The 22,219-nt window shown below is 42.7% G+C and overlaps 1 protein-coding gene across 1 annotated transcript in view; it reads left to right on the top strand.

The window, feature by feature from the left end:
• The window catches only part of TRAF3IP2 (TRAF3 interacting protein 2), a 55,220-nt gene that overhangs the window by 18,016 nt on the left and 14,985 nt on the right, over nt 1-22,219 (top strand). The window contains exons 3-7 of the mRNA XM_068231313.1: nt 5,314-5,404; nt 8,741-8,916; nt 12,422-12,510; nt 15,380-15,448; nt 15,564-15,677. Of these exons, the coding sequence (XP_068087414.1) occupies nt 5,314-5,404; nt 8,741-8,916; nt 12,422-12,510; nt 15,380-15,448; nt 15,564-15,677 (539 nt within the window). The remainder of the gene's footprint in view (nt 1-5,313; nt 5,405-8,740; nt 8,917-12,421; nt 12,511-15,379; nt 15,449-15,563; nt 15,678-22,219) is intronic.

The following is a 22,219-nucleotide window of genomic DNA, read 5'->3' as shown; positions in this document are numbered from 1 at the left end:
AAGGCAAAGATTGTTCACCATCATGGTTTAGAGGAAGGATACAGAAAGCTGTCTCAGAGATTTCAGCTGTCTGTTTCCACAGTTAGGAGGAAATGGAAGACCACAGGCTCAGTCCAAGTTAAGGCTCGAAGTGGCAGACCAAGAAAAATTTCGGATAGATAGAAGCATGAATGGTGGGAACAGTCAGAGTCAACTCACAGACCAGCACCAAAGACCTACAACATCATCTTGCTGCAGATGGAGTCACTGTGCATTGTTCAACCATTCAGCGCACTTTATACAAGGAGATGCTGTATGCGAGAGTAATGCAGAGGAAGCCTTTTCTCTGCCCACAGCACAAACAGAGCAGCTTGAGGTATGCTAAAGCACATTCGGACAAGCCAGTTTCATTTTGGAATAAGGTGCTGTGGACTGATGAAACTAAAATGTAATTATTTGGGCATTATGCATGGAGGAAAAAGAACACAGCATTCCAAGAAAAACACCTGTTACCTACAGTAAAATATAGTGGTGGTTCCATCATGCTGTGGGGCTGTGTGGCCAGTGCAGGGACTGGGAATCTTGTCAAAGTTGAGGGACGCATAGATTCCACTCAGTATCAGCAGACTCTGGAGACCAATGTCCAGGAATCGGTGACAAAGCTGAAGCTGCGTCGGGGATAGTTCTTTCAACAAGATAATGAACGACCCTAAATACTGCTCAAAATCCACTAAGGCATTCATGCAGAGGAATAAATACAATGTTCTGGAATGGTGATCTCAGTCCCCAGACCTGAATATAATTGAAAATTTGTGGTGTGGGTTAAAGAAAGCTGTCCATACTCGGAACCCATCTAACCTGAATGAACTAGAGATGTTTTGTAAAGAGGAATGGTCCAAAATACCTTCAACCAGAATCCAGACTCTCATTGGAACCTACAGGAAGTGTTTAGAGGCTGTAAATTCTGCAAAAGGAGGATCTACTAAATATTGATTTCATTTCTTTTTTGTGGTGCCCAAATTTATGCACCTGCCTAATTTTGTTTAAACAATTATTGCACACTTTCTTTAAATCCAATAAACTTTATTTCACTTCTCAAATATCACTGTGTGCGTCTCCTATATGACATATTTAAAGAGACACTGAAGCGAAAAAAAAAATTATGATATTATGATTTGTATGTGTAGTACAGCTAAGAAATAAAACATTAAGATCAGATACATCAGTCTAATTGTTTCCAGTACAGGAAGAGTTGAGAAACTCCAGTTGTTATCTCTATGCAAACAAGCCATTAAGCTCTCCAACTAAGTTAAGGTAGCCATACACTGGTCGATTTGCCATCAGATTCGACCAACAGACAGATCCCTATCTGATCGAATCTGATCAGAGAGGGATCGTATGGCTACCTTTACTGCAAACAGATTGTGAACCGATTTCAGCCTGAAACCGTTCACAATCTGTGGTGGTGGTGGTGGTGCTGCCACCGCTTCCCCCCCATCCCGCATACATTACCTGCTCCGCCGGCGCAACTCCCGGGTCTCCGCTCTTCTTCTCCGCTCTGGTCTGGTCTGGTCTCCGGCATGCTTCCCTTCTTCCTGTCTGGGGGAAGTTTAAACAGTAGAGCGCCCTCTACTGTTTAAACTTCCTGCCGGGACAGGAAGAAGGGAAGCATGCCGGAGACCAGACCAGAGCGGAGAAGAAGAGCAGAGACCCGGGAGTCGCGCCGGCGGAGCAGGTAATGTATTGCAGCTCTATTGCATCGGTCGTCGGGCACTCGAACGCCGCTAGCGATGCGCTCTTTACCTGTGGGCGATCAACGGTTATTTTCCGCACGGCGCGATCGACGGGATCGGATGGAATGGATCGAAATTCGGCGTGTAGCGCGAACGATTGGCAGCAGATTCGATCCCAGTGATCGAATCTGCTGTCGAAACGGCGGCAAATCGGGCCAGTGTATGGCCAGCTTTAGTCGTGGAGAGGGCTGTTATCTGACTTTTATTATCTCAAGTGTTTTTGGACTATTTACTTTTTCTCTGCTAGAGGAAAGGTCATTACTTCACAGTCTGCTCTGAAAGAATCATTTTGAATGCTGAGTGTTGTGTAATCTGCACATATTATAGAATAATGCAATGTTAGAAAAAACACTATATACCTGAAAATAAAAGTATGAGAATATTTTCTTTGCTGCTAATCTTCTAGAAATTATTCATAGTACACAACCAATTCATTATATCATATATTTTTTTTTCGCTTCAGTGTCTTTTTAATTGACATTTTTTATTGTAACAACCAACGATTTATACACGAAAATCATGACGATTAACAAGGTTGCCCAAACGTTCGCATCCCACTGTAGCTATTTCCAACAGGAAAATGTACAGCTTGAGTTGTAGCTGTCCATCTAACTCAAGTGACTGCTTCTGTATGTCTAATGTGGACTACACATTTAGGAACATATGGATTAACACATAGGAACAGCACATGCCAGTGAATATTGATTATATTTCCCTAAGGCTAAGTTCACAGTGGGACGTTAAAGTCGCGCGTTAAAACAGCATTTAACGCAGAATAACTCACTGCAATGAAAAATCAAAGCCCTGTTCACAGTGCACACGTTGCGTTGGTGTCTAACGCTGCACGTTAAGTAAAAGTACTGCATGCAGTGCGTTATACACGTTATTAGCTGCGTTGGACTGTTTGCACATGCTCAGTAATGACTTGGAAGCATACTTTTCATTGCCTGTATTTTTTACTGTATCTGCTGTATGCGACGGTAACGCTGCGTTGCCACTTTTTGGGCGCGTTGCGTTGTAAGCTTGCGGTGCGACTTTAACGTGGCATCAAAACGCAACGTCCCACTGTGAATCTAGCCTCAGGCTAGGTCCACACTTGTCCGTTCCAGATCGGATCCGTTTCAAACTGATCCATTTTTGTAAATACATTTTTTTCCTCCCCGTTTTCTTTAAAAATACTTTTTTGCAGCCTACGTTTCTAGTCCATGGAAACGTATCCCCAGCCCTGGCCATGGGTGGAGGGGGGCCGCCATGCTGGAAGAGGTAGCAGCCAGGATGGGGGGTTTGCGGCGGACAGCGGGGAGGGGGGTCACCCCCCCCCCTCACCTGGGTCCCCCTCCAGCTAGTTTCTGCTTAAAATACTTGAAAAAGCAATGTTATAAAGCAAGCGGCGAATGGGTAACTTACTTCCTTGCGTTCCACCACTCGCCGTGTCACTTCCTGTAATGCCGCCCTCTGTACTTCATTGGGCGGCGAGTGGTGGAGCGCAAGGAAGTGAGTAAGTTCCCCGCACGCCGCTTGCTTTCTAACATTGATTTTTAAAGTATTTTAAGCAGAAACTAGCTGAAACCCCCCGTCCTGGCTGCTTTCCCCTCCAGCATGGCGGCCCCCTCCCCACCCACAGGCAGTGCTGGGACATGGAAAATGGGTAAGACGGCTGCTATTGCTATCCGTGGCTCTGGTTTTGATCAGGTTTGAAAAACGGAGCCACGGATACATTTCCGGACCTAGAGGTCGATTCACGAAAGCGTGATAACTGCTATGACAGCAGTTATCACGCGATGTGCGGCTCGCAGTGCTTATCACACGAACAGCGTTAGGTCACGTGATAAGCGAAGGTTATTGCGCGATCATGTGCGCTTTTCACGTGAAACGTGCACATGATCTCGCGATAACCTTCGCTTATCACGTGAACTAACGATGTTCGCGTGATAAGCCCTGCGAGCCGCACATTGCGTGATAACTGCTGTGATAGCAGTTATCACCTTTTGTGAATCGACCTCCTAGTGTGAACCTAAGCTTAATCAATAGATGCATTTCAGTCATTTTTTCAGTTGATATTGGATGATCAGTTATGAGGATTTTCATCAAGCAGCACAAAGCCACTAAAATCAGTGTGTTTTCTAGTTTGTTGGTCAGACTTGTGGTTCCTATGTGTAGTCAGCACAGCGGTAGTCCAAGCGGACCATCAGCTACTGTCTTAACCCATTCAGGTTCCGTGGTTTTCACGTGAGAAATGTTCACCTCCCATTCATTAGCCTATAACTTTATCACTACTTATCACAATGAACTGATCTATATCTTGTTTTTTCCGCCACCAATTAGGCTTTCTTTGGGGGGTACATTTTGCTAAGAGCCACTTTACTGTAAACGCATTTTAACAGGAAGAATAAGAAAAAAATGGAAAAATTCATTATTTCTCAGTTTTCAGCCATTATAGTTTTAAAATAATACATGCCTCCATAATTAAAACTCCGTATTGTATTTGCCCATATGTCCCGGTTATTACACCGTTAAAATTATGTCCCTATCACAATGTATGGCGACAATATTTTATTTGGAAATAAAGGTGCATTTTTTCCATTTTGCATCTATCACTATTAACAAGTTTAAAATAAAAAAAAATATAGAAATATTTCATCTTTACATTGATATTTAAAAAGTTTAGACCCTTAGGTAAATATTTACATGTTTTTTTTTTTTAATTGTAATGTTTTTTGTTTTTTTTTATAGTAAACATTTTATTTGGGTAGTTTTGGTAGGGTGGGGGGTAAACAATAGATTTATAATGTAAATGTGTGTTCATTTTAATTTATTTTTATTTTCAGGTGTAGTATTACTTTTTGGCCACAAGATAGCGGCCATGAGTTTGTTTACATGACGTCACTCTAAGCGTAACACACGCTTAGAGTGGCGCATCAGGAAGGGAATGGCCAGAAAAGGCGCAGCTTCCAAGAGAAGCTGTCGCTTTTTCAGCAGGGGAGAGGAATCGGTGATCGGGCACCATAGCCCGATACATTGATTCCCTGGCTACCGAATCCGCAGGCCGGGAGTGCGCGTGCACGCGCGCGATCGGCCGCGGGGGCGCGCGGTAGCGCGCATGGTTCCTGGACGTAGTTTCTACGTCCAGGAACCAAAATAGGTTAAGGGCCTATTTCCACTACTTCTGCATCGTTTTTTCTGCATTCAGATTTCTGAATGTGGCTAATTAGGGCCTGTTTCCACTACACACGGATTATGGGTGCAGAAAAACTGACTCCAATGAATACCTTTGGGCCTGTTTCCACTAAATGCGATTTGCAGATTTCTGCATCATGCATCTGTTTTCCCATACAATGAAAACATTAGTGGAAACAGGCCCATAGGCATTCATTGGAGTTTCTCTACATCCAGAATCCGCATGTAGTAGAAACAGGTCACATCGCTGACGCTCATGAGCAGAGTGCCCACAGTGTGCTTATACATCTGCTTACTGTATAGGTTATTTGTATGTTTGAACATAAAGGAGGCTTATTATTCCATTACTGCGTTATTGTTTTAGACAGAAGATATGCATTACAGTGTGGCCCCTGCATCCGCCCTCCCATGCAACAGCCTCTTATGTACCAACCACAACTTCAAGCAAACTGGAGGTAAGAACAGCATACAATTACTACTGATATGGGAGTTGATTCACAAAGGTTATTTACTTTTCATCTTAACTGTAAGGAGTGCTAATGCAAGAGATAAACAAATAAGGAGAGATAATTCATGAGATAAATAGATAAGGAGAGCTAAACCATGAGTTATGTCAAATAAGGAGAGCTAAACCATGAGTTATGTCAAATAAGGAGAGGCACTTCGCCTTTTTTGTATTTCCATGTACTTTTATTATGGTGCATGGGAACAGACAGGTAAGGAAACGCATGGTGGGACAAGTTACTGAGGGCTTTGCAAGTTGGGATAAGGAGTTTTTTAAGATAAAGCTGATAGGAGATAGTTATTGTAAACTTTGAATGAAAGGATCACAAACTACTGAAAACAATTCAAAATCATGGAGGGAGGAAAAAAAGGCTGGCAAGGATTAATATGCAACAACCTCCATCAAAAATACTTGTGAAGTAATAGTATATATAAAAAGGTAAGTATACGATCACATTCAATCAAAATGACAATAATGGCATTGATAAATTACAATAATAAGACATAGCAAAAAAATGCAAAAATATACTCGTTTGTACAATTTCACATCCAAAGTCTTTAAATATAAGAATAAAGATCTGTGTGTATTAACCTCCTCGGCGTTCTATTGAGATCGCCAGGGAGGCTGCGGGAGGGTTTTTTTTTAATAAAAAAAAAACTATTTCATGCAGCCAACTGAAAGTTGGCTGCATGAAAGCCCACTAGAGGGCGCTCCGGAGGCGTTCTTCCGATCGCCTCCGGCGCCCATAATAAACAAGGAAGGCCGCAATGAGCGGCCTTCCTTGTTTTGCTTAGATCGTCGCCATGGCGACGAGCGGAGTGACGTCATGGACGTCAGCCGACGTCCTGACGTCAGCCGCCTCCGATCCAGCCCTTAGCGCTGGCCGGAACTTTTTGTTCCGGCTGCGCAGGGCTCAGGCGGCTAGGGGGGCCCTCTTTCGCCGCTGCTCGCGGCGAATCGCCGCAGAGCGGCGGCGATCAGGCAGCACACGCGGCTGGCAAAATGCCGGCTGCGTGTGCTGCACTTTATTTGATAAAAATCGGCCCAGCAGGGCCTGAGCGGCAGCCTCCGGCGGTGATGGACGAGCTGAGCTCGTCCATACCGCTCAGGAGGTTAACATCCCATTTACTCATAAATGGAATATAGATACAAAAACACCTGTATTATATAGTGCATAATATATTAATTTTGTTTGGAGGTGATTGTATACTTACCTTTTATATAGTAAAGGTAAGTATACAATATTGCTTATTAATCCTTGCCATTGCCAGTCCATTCCCTTCCCCAATCCGGGGAAAAGGAAACTTGGGCAACACATCATAGTAATTGCCGCTATAGCAGCACCCAGTGGACAATTTGGGAGCAGGAAGTGACGAGGCGACGGAAGGACAAAAAGTGGTGGAGATGGTTAGATAGCGGTAGATTAGTATTACGAGTCGGTAAAAGGAGCGTTAGTGTTAGGCTCAGCTAAGGTTAGCTATCAGTAGATAGTGTTAGGAGTAGATGTGTTAGGAAAGTCAAAAATAGAATATCCGATATTCCATTATCACAATCACCCCAATAGTAATAATATTGCTGATATTCTACTTGTGGGTGTAATTAGCCAGCTCGTAATAGTAATAATAATATTGCCAATATTTTACTTGCTGCTTCACCCGGCGCTCTTTATCAGTGTTGCTAACTCATCCCTTTAATTACTGACACATGAATTATACAGGTTATGTGGCTAGCTAGGTAGATGCAGTTAAGGCACTGATTATGTGCAAATAGCCCCAGAACCTGTATAAATTAGATGTGTCAGTAATTAAAGCGATGAGTTGGCAGCAATGCTCTTTTTTGATAGAATGTCCCCTCCCACCACGAATTGTACTGTATTTGTTTGTTTTTAGTAATTCGACCCACTATTCAGCACTTTATACATATTGCAGATTATCGGGTTCCTTCATCTTTTGGCTCTTAAAGAGGAACTCCAGTGAAAATAATTTAATATAAAAAGGTGCTTAATTTTTACAATAATTATGTATACATGATTTAGTCAGAGTTTGCTCATTGTAAAATCTTTCCTCTCCCAGATTCACATTCTGACATGTATTACATGGTGACATTGTTACTGTGGGCAGATTATGTAGCTGTTCTGGCTTTAACAGACAGCTATAAACAGCCATTTCCTGTGTGTGTCATTGTTACATTGTGGCAGTTTGCCCAGTGTACCGTACGGTACCAGAGCCTCTTGTGGGAGGGGTTTCAGCACAAAATCAGTCATACAGCGCCCCCTGATGGTCTGTTTGTGAAAATCATTATATTTTTCATGTAAAAGTGGGTATCAGCTACTGATTGGGATAAAGTTCAATTCTTGGTCGGAGTTTCTCTTTAAAGGGATACTGTAGGGGTCGGGAGAAAATGAGTTGAACTTACCCGGGGCTTCTAATGGTCCACCGCAGACATCCTGTGCCCGCGCAGTCACTCACCGATGCTCCGGCCCCGCCTCCGGTTCACTTCTGGAATTTCAGACGTTAAAGTCTGAAAACCACTGCGCCTGCGTTGCTGTGTCCTGACTCTCACTGACGATGGCCAGGAGTGTTTAGCACAAGCTCAGTATGGTCTGTGCCTGCGCAGTGTGCTCCTGGTGACATCAGCGGGAGTGAGGACACGGCAACGCAGGTGCAGTGGTTTTCAGACTTTAAAGTCTGAAATTCCAGAAGTGAACCAGAGGCGGGGCCGGAGCATCGGTGAGTGGCTGCGCGGGCACAGGATGTCTGCGGGGGACCATTAGAAGCCCCGGGTAAGTTCAACTAATTTTCCCCCGACCCCCCTACAGTGTCCCTTTAAGTATCTTGTTCTAGCTGCGCATTTACAGGCATGTATTGAGGTGGCGCACACCTATACTTTATACTGTCACTTCAAAAACATTTTTACTTCCTAAAATGATGTCTATTTATGAATGATTTCCATTGCTGTTCTTCTTTTAATAAAAAATATAGAAAACAAAAACATTCTTAAACATTGTGGTGTGATAGTAATAGTGTTATTAGTGGTGCTGCAGTGAAACCCTGGAGTTCAAGAGCTTGGGCATGTATTAATTCACTTTTATTCTCAAAAGTAGTGTTGTGCTGCACTTTTCTGATTCCAGTAGTTTATTAGATCAAATCATTACCCACTGTGTAACCTTCTAGTCACACCTTCAGCTTGGGATTCACAGCAGTTGCCATAGGAGGTTTGAACTGGGGCATCTTGTACTTATATCATTTCTTTCTCTCTCTCCTTTTTTTTTTAAATTTACATTTAGTGGTCCAAATCAAGTGTTATCAAATTGTGGGCATGGCCCTCCTCATGTTCTTCATGGCAATGATGGCCATGTCTATCTCCAAAGACCTCCAGTCAGACTAATCCCACCACCTTTCAGTCCACATCCAGAGGAGCCCAGAACAGGACTGAGAACAAGTAAATTGCCATCAGACCAGAGTAAGTACTCCTCTATTAAAGGGAAATTAATAGTTTAAGCAGAAAACTCAATGCTTTCTGTTTAGCTTGTTATATTACAAGGACTAATGAAAACATTGTTTCAGGATACTTACTGTGTTCTTATCTACTTATAAAACACAAACATTCCAATGCATAGATATCAGAGTACTGTTACTGAAGGTGCAAATAAGTGCATTTTGAGCCTTTTGTCAATTCTAGAATTTCTAAGCTAGCTGCAAACTTAAATTCCAAATTCCAATATATTTTTTAATGACAACAAAAAGTTCAGTGTCTATAACATATTAATGCATTAAACCGTGTGTGAGTGAAAATGTGTATGCAAAATCTCAATTCAAGTGGAAACGAAGCTGAAAACTGACATAATCACAGTGTATCACCATACTGACCACACTTCTTACTGGTGTGGGGGGGGGGGGGGGGGGGGGGGCTGGCTGCACTTCTCACTGGTGGGGGAACTGCTGCCCCGTACAGACGCTGCACAGATGCAGCTGCAGCTATGGGCTATACACCATGCTCACTGCCCATTTACTGGAGTGAATGAGGGAATACTAAAGAGGAATCTCTTCTTGCTCTACTGAATGGGCAGGGGGCATTGTGTACCCATAGCTGCATAGGGAGGATGAGGCTGGGATGCAAGAGGCAGTTCACTCCTTGCAGATGGCGCCCGTGTCTCTTATAATGTTGGGGCAACATTGAACCAGGTCCCGGGAAGTTCTCCAGATCTAACCCCCATCGACCCGCCTGCTGTCAGCTTCAGAAAATTCTAGGTGTGTAGAAACTGAAATCAGATCATTTTTACATTAAATTACAAAAACAAATTGCACAACACCAGTTTACTGTATAGTTTCAGGATTTTTTTTTAGCTTCTGAAACATAGAGTTTACTTTTATTAAAACATGCCTATGTGGGTGGGGCCATCAGCTCAGCCAATGGATACCCACAGTCTTCTCAGTCTTTATAGTTGCTACCACTCTAAACTGCCACCTCTGTGTTGCTGAGTCCCAAATCCACATGGATTCCCCAGGATGGTATTGACTGAATAAATTAGCCTATTTTCCAGTCTTCACATTTCATACTTTTTTTTTCCTTATTCCCATAAACAAAACTAGAATTAAATTGCATATTTTGATGGAGACTGGTAACATGAGTGCACAAATAAAGTTTATCTGAGTTTTGGAAGCCTAATCAAGACACTGATATTTACAGAAAATAAAATAAATTATAATAATAAAATGTCTGTCTAGAATATCATGTGACAAAAAAGCCTCATTTGAATGGACAGGTGTGTGTTGCTTCTGGAGAATCAGTGCATCAGATCTTTTATCATATCAGCTCAAAGGTCAGCTTGTGCATACTGTGCTTTGCAGCTAAGATTACAAAATGAGCTTGAAAGACAAAAACTAGTATGAGTGATGTAAGCAGGGAATTATGGGAAGATTAACAGTAGCATAAAATAATGTGACAGACGCAGGTGACTAATAGTTTATGATGCCTAAATTCTGCAATGCCTAAATGAGTGTCTAGTGATTGCATAACCTACTGTGTCAGCCACAGATAGCAGCAGAAAGGAGAATTGTGGAGCAAGAGTTATTTTTGATTATCTAACTGAATATACTTCCAGACACTGCTTTGCTGTTGTTGGTTTATTTTTCTCCCAGTTTGTACCATACTACTGTACTTGGCTACTTCAACAGAAAACTATGGAACCATTAAATCCTATACACAACTTTATGTCGAACTCCAGTCCTCAACGACCATATCCATGCCAGTGTTTAGGATGAACTTGGAAAGGGAGAAATGTGTTCTGCTTTATGAACCACACCTTTCCTAATTCAGTCCCATCAATTCATTTGAACTGTGCCAAAAATGTGTGAGGACTTCGGCCCTCAAGGACTGGAGTTTGACAATGCCATCAGTACTCTCTGCCACCAAAAACTGAGCCGTGGCAAGACCAAGACCCGCGTAGGGACAACTACCTTACGAAGGTACATGATTACAAAGCACAAACTGCAATGGGATGACCACCTGAGGGAAAGCAGCACACAAAAGCAAATCCACACACCGCAGTGGAAGATAAGCAATTATTTCTCAAAAAAGGCGATACCCAAACTGTACCGTGATGTTGAAAGGCAAGTGGTGTCATCTCTGGCACACAGCGTTGGGTCAAGGGACCATCTGACCACGTGGTCTGCTATCCACGGTCAAGCCTGCCCGAAGACTAAGTCAGTCCCCACACACAGCATTTCTGCCTGCACCCCGTGTGACTGCCTGCCCCAAGACTAAGTCGCTCCTCACACAGCATCTCTGCCTGCAGGGCGCTTGACTGCCTTCTCCGCCGCCACCAACAGGGTCCAGGACTCCAGGCGGATTCCTGAATTTTTAAGGCCGCTGCTAGCCGCGGCCGCTATACTAATTTTTCTGGTGCGTGTACATGCCTGCCTAATTTTTCTGGCTGCACTGCGGCTGCAACAACAAAACAAAAGGCATGTACATGTGCCAATTCCCCTTCGTGATCATTACCTTGCCGCGGTGAAGGGGCTTGCATATCACAATGAAGCAATGACCGCCTGCTATATGAGTGTCTCGGGAAAGGGGGGCACACCGAAGATAATAAGGTCGTTGCTTCATTGTGGATAGACCAAATTCGATCAGCTGGACAATCACCTCAGCCTGGCGACCATATGGGCTTGAAAACTGCTATCGCCTGCACTCTCGCCATGGTGCGCACCAGTCCAGCACCACCGTCACAACACAAACAGCTGTTTGCGGTGCGTTACACAGTGAGTTTGGTGTGTCAGTGTGAAGCAGTACTCTAATTACACTCCCTGATTGATGTATACACATGCAAGATGTTTTAAAGCACTTTAGGCCTGCAATTTATCATGCAATGTGATTTCTGCCCTTAAAACGCTGCTTTGCATCAAATCCAGATTTTTCCCTGGGACTTTTGGCGTCTATCCCACTCATCCATGCAAAAACTCAGATGTTAGACCCCTTGAAACATCTTTGCCATCACTTTTGTGGCCAGCATAAATTTTTCAGTTTTCCAAGTTCGCCCCCCCATTGAAGTCTATTTCGGAAGTTCGGGCGAACCGAACTTTTTGCGGAAATTTGCGAACCGAAAATCGGAGGTTTGGGCCATCTCTAATCTGTATATGCTTGTTAATATTTCTCATTGCTTCCTGTGCAATGGATTAGTTACCACAATCTGTATATGCTTGTTAATATTTCTCATTGCTTCCTGTGCAATGGATTAGTTACCACAAGGGGAAATGAAAGTAAACCTTTCTAATAGTGATACAGACAAATTTGGCAAACATTCTAACCATTCCAGTCTGATATAACATAAAACTTTTGGCTGGCGTTCCAGTTGTCACATTTAAATAGAAAAACAAAGCTGGCTTTTGTGAGTCCACCAATCTCACTTGTCAGCTGATTTGGCACCACAAATGCAAATTGTTGACCTGCACTTTGTATTTTGCAGGGAGGGTTTTCATAACGTATTCCCTGGACACTGCACCCTCTGTTATACAGCTGGCAAACCTTCTTTGTGCTAATGGATTCAAGGCAACTGTAAGTTTTAACACCATCATCCCATTTCAGTTTTTTTGAAGGCAAAATTTTATTTCAGTCATAAAACAATTGTAATAAAAAGCACATGCAATAGTGATACAGATTTTCAACAGTTGGATCGAGACAATGGCCTCAATTCACTAAGCTTATCTCCTGTCTTTAATAACGTTTCTCTAGTTATCACCATGGTGACGAGGCATGTATTACTCAGGAAACATTTTTCCTCAGGCAAACCTAAAGTTAACTCTTCTGTCTTAAAGTTAACTCTTCAATTCTTAAAATAACTCCAGAGTTAAAGGTTGTTAATTAACTGCATGTGAAAATAACTACAGAGGAGGTAACTTAACCACAGAGTAGGGAAATTAACTACAGAGGAAGTAACTTAAGTAATGAAGAGATAAGATAACTCTCTCACTGTGTGGAGGTAAGTGTTCTCTTGCCTTATTATCTCCAGCAGGATCTTAGTGAATTGAGGCCAATGTAGTAGGCATCAATGACCATGATCAACTAAACCATACCATAACAATATATTCAGTTGGTAAACTTATGTCGACAGTTTGTCGGGAAAAAAAATTGACCATTAAATAATTGAATAATTACTCTCTGGAAGCGGACATTGAGAGCGAAAAAAAGAAGAAAAAAGAAAGTAATGCCAGCACTGCCCCTCCCCACAGGGGTCACCAAAGACTATCATATCCAACATAGTTCAGTCTACTAAAATGTACTAAGCAGACCTGATCTCTAGGAATTTTAGGGGGCTATTCCTAAACAAATATGTAGGGAGAGCCCTGTTTACCACTAGTGCCCATGTCACCAAGGTTGGGGAAAGCCCCATTCCTGCGTTTTAGAATTTCCTTACAGGCATAGAAGCATAGTAGGTTAACCACCAATTACTTATGGGTTGTGAGGGAAGTTTCCCAGAGTCTGCACAGCAATATCAGACATGGGTCCAACAAAAAGGAAGTGCCACATAAAGTATTGATTACCTTCAATGTCTTTGACCAAAAGGGATGCATTTTAGTACAGTTCCAAAAGATATGCATAAAGGTACTTACATCTCCCTCACGCCTGAAGCACATTGGCTATCATTCATACAAGCATGTGCGGTTAAAAAAAAAGCTGGGCAGGAAAATACTGCATTTGGTATTTTAGACTTTTGTGCGCTAATTCATAAACATTTTCCCAGCTGCGATAGAAATGCAGTGTTTTACCGAAGCCCAACTGTCGGTAACATTGTTACAACATTGTTACATTCATTTTCTCCATGCAGAGACAGCATTACAATAAAAGAGGCATCCCCAACTTCCCTTTAGATGTGCATCTTTTGTTATACTGCCTCTCCTTGCCCTGAATCTGTCTGTTCTGTATCTGTCTATAAGTCTTTCTTAACAATCTATTTAATTGCCACAGTGTAGAACTTCAAAAAACTTTACATATGCCACGCTTTCTGACATCCAGCGCATAGACTTCTCAAAAACAGGACCCCAAGAGGTTAAAAACATAGCCTAAAGCCCCATCTACACGGCTCGATTAGCCGCCGGATCGCCTCTTCCGCATTCCGCATCAGCGGCTCGATTGATAAGCCACATCACCGCCTCATCTACCCGTGTAGATGAGGCTTTAGGTATTCAGAGGAAGCCTTGCTTATTCCGATTGTTCTGCTTCTGCCTGAGGGGGAGAGCTCACTGCTTCTGCTGAGTCTCCATTAACATCACACAGTCCCTCTCTCTTATCGCTCTCTTATCACCACTTCAAAGCAGGCGGTATGTTCCATGCCATTACTGCCTGCTGTAATCTTTATGAATTGACATTTAGTGACGTGTTGATGTGTTTATTGCACAAGCTGGTAATTTACCTCACTGCTTGGGAATTTCAGCTTTTCATGTGGTTACTGCTTTTATGAATTGACACTTTCCTAAGTGCTCGGTAAAGTCAGCTGTTTTCTGCTTTACTGCATGCGCGGTAATGCTTTATGAATGATAGCCAAATTTGAACCTTGAATGAATATACGAATAAAAAGTATGCATACCAGAAACTTGAAATGGTGGTAACTCAGCTTTAGGTGCACACCCACTGCACTTCCACTTCACAATGTCCTTAAAACCAGTTAGTGGATTGACTAGAGACTGCTATACCAATCTATGATGAGCAGCAAAATAGACAAGCAACACAGTGGATGTGCAGACGGTGGGCACCTGACAACCACGATACTATCATTTCATGATCCAGCAGCAGCCACCTGCCAGGTATCTATGGCGCACATGATATCCCTACCTTTTAACCATCATACTACATATCTGATGGGAAATGTACTGTGCAGCTTAGCATTTTATTACCATGTATCAAAAAACCTTAATCTGTAGAAGCCTTGGATCATGATCAAATGATTACTCCTCTTGTTTATATATACTAACATTAGCCCCACCCAGTCTCTGCTTCACTGTAACTGTGTAACAGTTATAAATTGTGTGACAAAATAAAAGCCCAATTTTTTTCCTCATATTTTTGGATAGTGCAAGAAGAGACTGGAACCCTCCTGTTTGGATTTAATTAAGTGTGTTGTACCATTGGATAGATTTTCTAATTTTCTGTCATTGTGATAGGTGGCCACCAAGACAGAAATGATTATATTCCAAAAAACCATTGGGGTTATTCTCTAGATGCAGAGCTTGATGAAGGGTGCATTGACCCTAATTTGGTTTTATAGTTTCCCAAGTGCAGTTGTTGAAATACCCTACCAATTAACACTCAAAAGGAATTAATACAGTATATTGTCTTTCATGCCTTTGTACAGTGTAATTTTAAAACCATAAATAAACCATATATGCATATGAACTGTGCTCAAACTTGCTGTCTTTCTCTATCCCAGATTGACATATTTGAGGGATCACTGCGAGGAATGGACATTATTCGGTGGATGGAACGGTATCTCAGTGATGTTAGTATGATTAAGAATGAATAATCCTGTGAAAAAATTACAAAATTCCACAGAGGCTAAATGTTTTCTATTTTAAAAATGAAATTGATGTATTCCATTTTTCTGGTCTGGGCAGATAGGCGTCATGATCATCATTGCCATCAGTCCACAGTACAAGAAAGATGTTGAAGAGGATGTAGGCCAAAGTAGAGATGACCATGGTCTGCATACACGATACATTCACAGAATGGTAAGCACTAATTTATTCATCCTTCTTTACTTAATGTGAACCTGTCATTTTCTTACACATACAAGAGTTTCTTGATGAATATAGCTACAGTTCCTATGTTAAAATGGTTTAGGTGCCAGAGCTTCCTGATAAGCAGGATTATTTACCCGTTTACTTTAAAGTGTAAAGGTGCGTACACGCACTACAGAAGCAAACGACGGGTCCGTCGGCACCTCCCGCTGGGCGGACTTTCAGCAGACTGTAGTGCGTGTGTACGCAGTGTCGGCTGACTGATAAAGCTGATCCTGAACGATCCGCCAAGCGAATCATTCAGGAACAGCCTTATCAGTCCGCCGACAGTGCGTACACACTCCCTACAGTCTGCTGAAAACCCGCCCATCGGGAGGTGCCGACGGACCCGTCATTGGCCGCTGTAGTGCGTGTGTACGCACCTTAACTGTCGGGCATAAAATTAAAAATCAATTCTTTTTTTATCTGGTAAACAAGTAATAAGGTTGCTAACCAGGCAATCAAAGTTAAAATCCCTATTACTTTTCTTGTTGATAAATGATCATTCCCCAGTTTACCTGACTCTTATTTGGTACACACAAAATTTGGTACACAAAAAGGAAGTTGCAGGGAATGCTGGGTTGTCCTTTTTTTGCTTCTCTATTTCCCCTCAGACTTAACTAATGCAGCCTGATAGGCTGAAGCCTCTTTCCCTTCTGTTTTGCCCTCCCACACCTCTGTTCCTCTCTGATTGGCCAATATTTCTCATGCTGGCGGGCAAATCAGGCAGAGGAGAGTAAGGGAGGAAATTACAACAGGTGTAACAAACTTACCTGGTGTTGTCTCTGGAGGCTGCGCTGAGCAGCTGGAGGAAGCTTCCTCTTCCTTTTTGGTTGGTTGCATCCCCGGCTCCCCTGTAGACGTGAGTCAGCATGTTCGTATCCCCGACTCCCCTGTAGATGCGGGTCAACGTGTTGTTTCTGGCAGTCTCTCTAGGAGTAGCGTAAGATGAGGCCAGCACCATCGGTAGTTTTAAATGCTCTTTTATTCAAGTAGTTGCATACAGACTGTCACATATAATGCGACGTTTCGAAGAATATTTCTTTATCAAGCATGTGACAGACTCAGTATACACACAAAAGCTCAAGTATTTATACACCCCCACCATCAAATCTACCAATCAGAGGTCAGAAACAAATCAACCAATAGTAGGTCTTTTACAAGCAAGTGGACCTGATGGGGAACTATGTGCAGTTTGAGTGGACCAATAGAAAGTGAAGCGCTCACCTATGGTTGCCTCCCATCTCCTCCGGCATACACGCCACATCTAGAGGCAGCTGCAGCCATCTGCGGCCTGACCACGCCCACTGGAGGCGGGCGAAGTCACCGCAAGTCACAGAAGCCACGTGCCCCACCGGAAGATCCGATTGGTCACTGACAGAGGGCGTGTGATGCAAAGGTGGCATGCAATGCTAGATGTCAATGCGTGCATTGCGTTCTCAAATGCGTCCACGTCACTCTGCCGGCATAAGGGCATCAGGGCTCCCAGAAGGGGAGGTTGTCATAGGGACAGGACGCCGCCATAAAGGAGCCAGAGCTGTAAAGAAGGAAACCCCAAACAACAGATGTAGTTAGACATGTAATAACACACAGGGAAATGAATAAAGTATATCAATAAAATGGAAGATAGCAATGAAAATGTTATTGCTGCACAAGGACATCAGTCAGAGCAGCGGTGCCAGATCATACTCCTTATTTAAACCTCTCGGGTGGAGACAATCCAGAGTCCTAATCCAGAAGGCTTCCCTGTATAGTTGTTTTTTTAAGTCTGTTACTACCCCTTTTCATAGGGGGAACCCCTTCAATGATCTGACATCACAGCTTGTTGACATGATGTCCATGCACAACAAAGTGGGCTGGAACGGCTTGTTCAATCAATTTATTGTGGATAGCTGATTTATGAGAGGATAATCCTACCTTTAATTTAGATGTGGTTTGGCCTAGATAGATGTGCCCACAAGGGCATTTAAGTAAATAGTAATATAACTGAGTCACAGTTATAACATCCCTTAATGTTATATCTTCTCCCTGAGTTTGGATGGACAAAATATGGAGACCTGATGATCGAGTGACCGTGAACGCAATTGAGGCAGCTCAGAACTGCCTTTATAGGTTAAGGAGGCGTCTGATTCCTGCGGTCAGCTGACACTTGCTGCAGGGATGTTGCCAATTGGTCTGATTTTCCTGGGGACTTGGTCTGTGCTCTATTCCTGCTATATAAACCCTGGGAATTTATTTACTCGCTGTCCGTTATAGCTTTCAGTTCTCTGAGCACTGGACCTTGCTATACTACTGAGTCTAGTTAGTTATCCGCAGAGCTACGTATATATGCAGACACTGCCAATATATACATACTCTAGTTAGTTCAGTATTGTGTATTGCACATTGTAATCATCCTGATTGTTATTCTGTGTATGACCCGGCGTGCCCTCCACTTTGATTAAAGTCTCATCCCTCTGTACTATAGTCATCTGATATTCGATATTGACCTCGGCTAGCCTAACGTCCCTGTCTCTGTCTTATAACTGTTTGTACCTCTTGTTAGAAATCACCTTTACTCCGGCACCAGCACCCTCTTAGAGGTGCACCTCACAGAATGTGAGCTGACTCGACTCTCCTCACAGCAAGCATTATAGGAGATAGACTTCTTGAGGCATCTTCTAAGTTCCAAAAGGTTTATTCAGTACACAGATATACAGATACAGGTCATCATATCTTAGCAAAGCAGATTCTTCTTTAGTAATTCTGTTGCATTGCAGCTTCTTGATTACCTTCCTAGTGAAGGTAATCAGGTGATCTTCTATCTATACTACGTTACATCTAGACTAACTATGTACAGCATACATTATACCAGATTACATAAAGAAAGGAAGTAATGATGGTTCCAGCCAGTAGAAGTCAGTAGATGGAGAGCGTGAAAGTAAGAGTGCCCTCCCTTGGCAAGTCCTGAACCTTAATACTGACCAGGAAAGAGTTAACTGTGTCATCATCTGAACCATCTATGATTGGTTCAGATCCCTTGTGATGTCCTGATACACACCTACTCAATTAATATTCTATGAGCCCCCTTGCCCCAGTTGCAGGAATGTTGTGTTTGTAAATATGGCCTCTGTTGATTGATCCCATAGTCCATTTGTCTGGGGCAGTGTAGGCCTAAGACCTTGGACTAGGAACATCTTCTCAGTATCTGCTTGTATCATCTGCTTCAAGCAGACCCTGAGATGCTTCTGCCTGCATCACGAAAAACTCTATTTAAAGGTATACTCTGCGAACAAGCCTTTTACCTAAAACTCAGTCCAAATAACCGAGGCCTACTTAAATTATAACACCTCTACCAACTGATCTTATGTGTATGACTTCAGCCTGTTTAACGATTTAGCACCTGTCTCAGCCCTTTGTACTTTAGCCATCTGATTACCAGTGTATGAACTTAGCATGTTACTGACCTAGCTCTGCCTTAATCCTTTTGTACCGCATATTTCTGACCTCACGTGTATGACCTCAGGTGACGATCTGACTTCGAGTTATAGTATACTCAGTGTACACTTATACCAGCGTTACATCAGAATTGGCTTCAAAATAGACACACTTAAAATGGGAAATGCTTGGATGGATTTTTTCTTTTTTTACTGTAGAAAAATCACTAAAATCAAAACGTGGACAGTGCAATACATATGTTCTGTAAGTAGAGCAAGTATGTATCTACTTATACATGTGGTGTGTTTTTTTCTGAGATAGTATGGCTGACAGCTCCTCTTTAAGGGACTTGGGACAGAGCTGGAGAAATCTCCATTGCTGTACTAAATTTAACAAAGGAATTCTTCTAACTAATATGAGCAAACATTGGCCACAATTCACTAAGTTTAGCCCCTGTCTTTAATAACGATTCTGAGCAGTTTTACCTGTTATCATCTTGGTGTGTATGCTAGATGTAACTCAACCAAGGTGGTCAATAACGACCACCTCTGCCGAGAATCCAGGGAGTGTACAGCAGCCCCCATACCCTCTCACATGCTCTGGCCAATCACTACAGCCAAGAGCATTGGTTTGTCCACTTATCCGTTTCTTGCGTGACGTCACTCCTGCTTCGCACTGTTGGCCATCCACTCCCCACATAACAACAGAACACATCGCTAGCCTAGTGATCATCCACATTTGTCAGCCTCTGTCCTTTAAGTGTAGTGTTATTAGAGACTGCAGTGTGAAATGGAGGATTCTGAGTTGTCTGCTTTACTCTCTAGTATTTTATGCAGTAAGTGACACTGTATTTAAAGAAATACTTACAGTAGGCACACAGAGTGAGGAAAAGACATCAAGCATGTACATACACACATCCATGTACAGAAATGTACACAGACACAGACACTCACCTGGATTTCATACACAGGATCCTCCTGCAGGCTGGCTGTAATCATCTTGGCAGAGGAGGCAGCAGGAGTGGTGAACTACATCCTGCCTGCCTGGTAGGAATTCCCTGCCTACTGCATGAAACCATAACTACAGAGGTGATAACGTACAGGTGGCCCTACATCAGGTGATTTGGCAACTGGTCAACCATCCTATTATTATAATCGAATTGGATGAAATTTGGTGCCACCAAGTGCATGCCCGATCAACGATGCATATTCGCATTCATTAGTCGGACATAATGCAAGATGCAGGGCGGACTTGCTTGATCAGGTGCGTGGTGGGAAAGGTGAGTGATATCTGGAACGACAAATGCAACAAAACCCCTGGCACTGTTTTCCCAGTGTATAAATGTACATGTGTGCATTTATACATTACCTGTCCTGTGTCGCGGTGCCCATTAGTCTTCCAAATCCACCACTCTTCCATTTGCCTTATACACGCCGATATTGGAGGATTGTTCAGTGACAGTGCGGGCACAGGGTGGCTGCAGGGGGCTGGTAGAAGCACCAGGTAAGTTAAACTCTTTTTAAACATAAAAAAAAAAAAGAGAGAACCTGAACTGAAAATAAAATGTCAAAATAACCATACACACTTCCGGTGTAGTCTACTACTCAATCTCTTTCTCCTCTACTGCGTCCTGTTAGTACACTGTGATCAATGGAATTCTCCGTTTTTAATTCCGTCCTCCATTTTAAAAATGGCCATTACCCCATAACAGCTTCCTGGTCAGCACACTGTTAAACTGTTATATTCATTTGCAGCTACATCATGTGTTTATATAGTTACATAGTTATTTTGGTTGAAAAAAAGACATACGTCCATCAAGTTCAACCAGTACAAAGTACAACTCCAGCCTGCTCCCTCAAATATCCCTGTTGATCCAGAGGAAGGCGAAAAAACCCCTACAAGGCATGGTCCAATTAGCCCCAAAAGGGAAAAATTCCTTCCCGACTCCATATGGCAATCTGATAAAATCCCTGGATCAACATCATTAGGCATAACCTAGTAATTGTAGCCATGGATGTCTTTCAACGCAAGGAAAGCATCTAAGCCCCCTTTAAATGCAGGTATAGAGTTTGCCATAACGACTTCCTGTGGCAATGCATTCCACATCTTAATCACTCTTACTGTAAAGAACCCTTTCCTAAATAAATGGCTAAAACGTTTTTCCTCCATGCGCAGATCATGTCCTCTAGTCCTTTGAGAAGGCCTAGGGACAAAAAGCTTATCCGCCAAGCTATTATATTGCCCTCTGATGTATTTATACATGTTAATTAGATCCCCTCTAAGGCGTCTTTTCTCTAGACTAAATAAATCCAGTTTATCTAACCTTTCTTGGTAAGCGAGACCTTCCATCCCACGTATCAATTTTGCTGCTCGTCTCTGCACCTGCTCTAAAACTGCAATATCTTTTTTGTAATGTGGTGCCCAGAACTGAATTCCATATTCCAGATGTGGCCTTACTAGAGAGTTAAACAGGGGCAATATTATGCTAGCATCTCGAGTTTTTATTTCCCTTTTAATGCATCCCAAAATTTTGTTAGCTTTAGCTGCAGCGGCTTGGCATTGAGTACGATTATTTAACTTGTTGTCGATGAGTACTCCTAAGTCCTTCTCCAAGTTTGATGTCCCCAACTGTATCCCATTTATTTTGTATGGTGCTAGACCATTGGTACGACCAAAATGCATGACTTTACATTTGTCAACATTGAATTTCATCTGCCATGTATGTGCCCATATAGCCATCCTATCCAGATCCTGTTGCAATATGACACTATCTTCCTGAGAGTTGATGATTCTGCACAATTTTGTATCATCTGCAAAAATAGCAACATTGCTCACTACTGCATCTACTAGGTCATTAATAAATAAATTGAAGAGCACTGGACCCAGTACAGACCCCTGTGGGACCCCACTGCTAACAGTCTCCCATTTTGAGTACGATCCATTGACCACAACTCTTTGTTTTCTGTCCATTAGCCAGTTCCCTATCCATGCACACAGACTCTTCCCCAGTCCTTGCATCCTCAACTTTTGCACCAGACTTCTGTGGGGAACAGTATCGAAGGCCTTTGCAAAGTCCA

This window comes from Hyperolius riggenbachi, chromosome 4 (assembly GCF_040937935.1).
Source record: "Hyperolius riggenbachi isolate aHypRig1 chromosome 4, aHypRig1.pri, whole genome shotgun sequence".
NCBI lineage: Eukaryota > Metazoa > Chordata > Amphibia > Anura > Hyperoliidae > Hyperolius > Hyperolius riggenbachi.
This window is presented reverse-complemented; position numbering and strand designations above follow the sequence as displayed.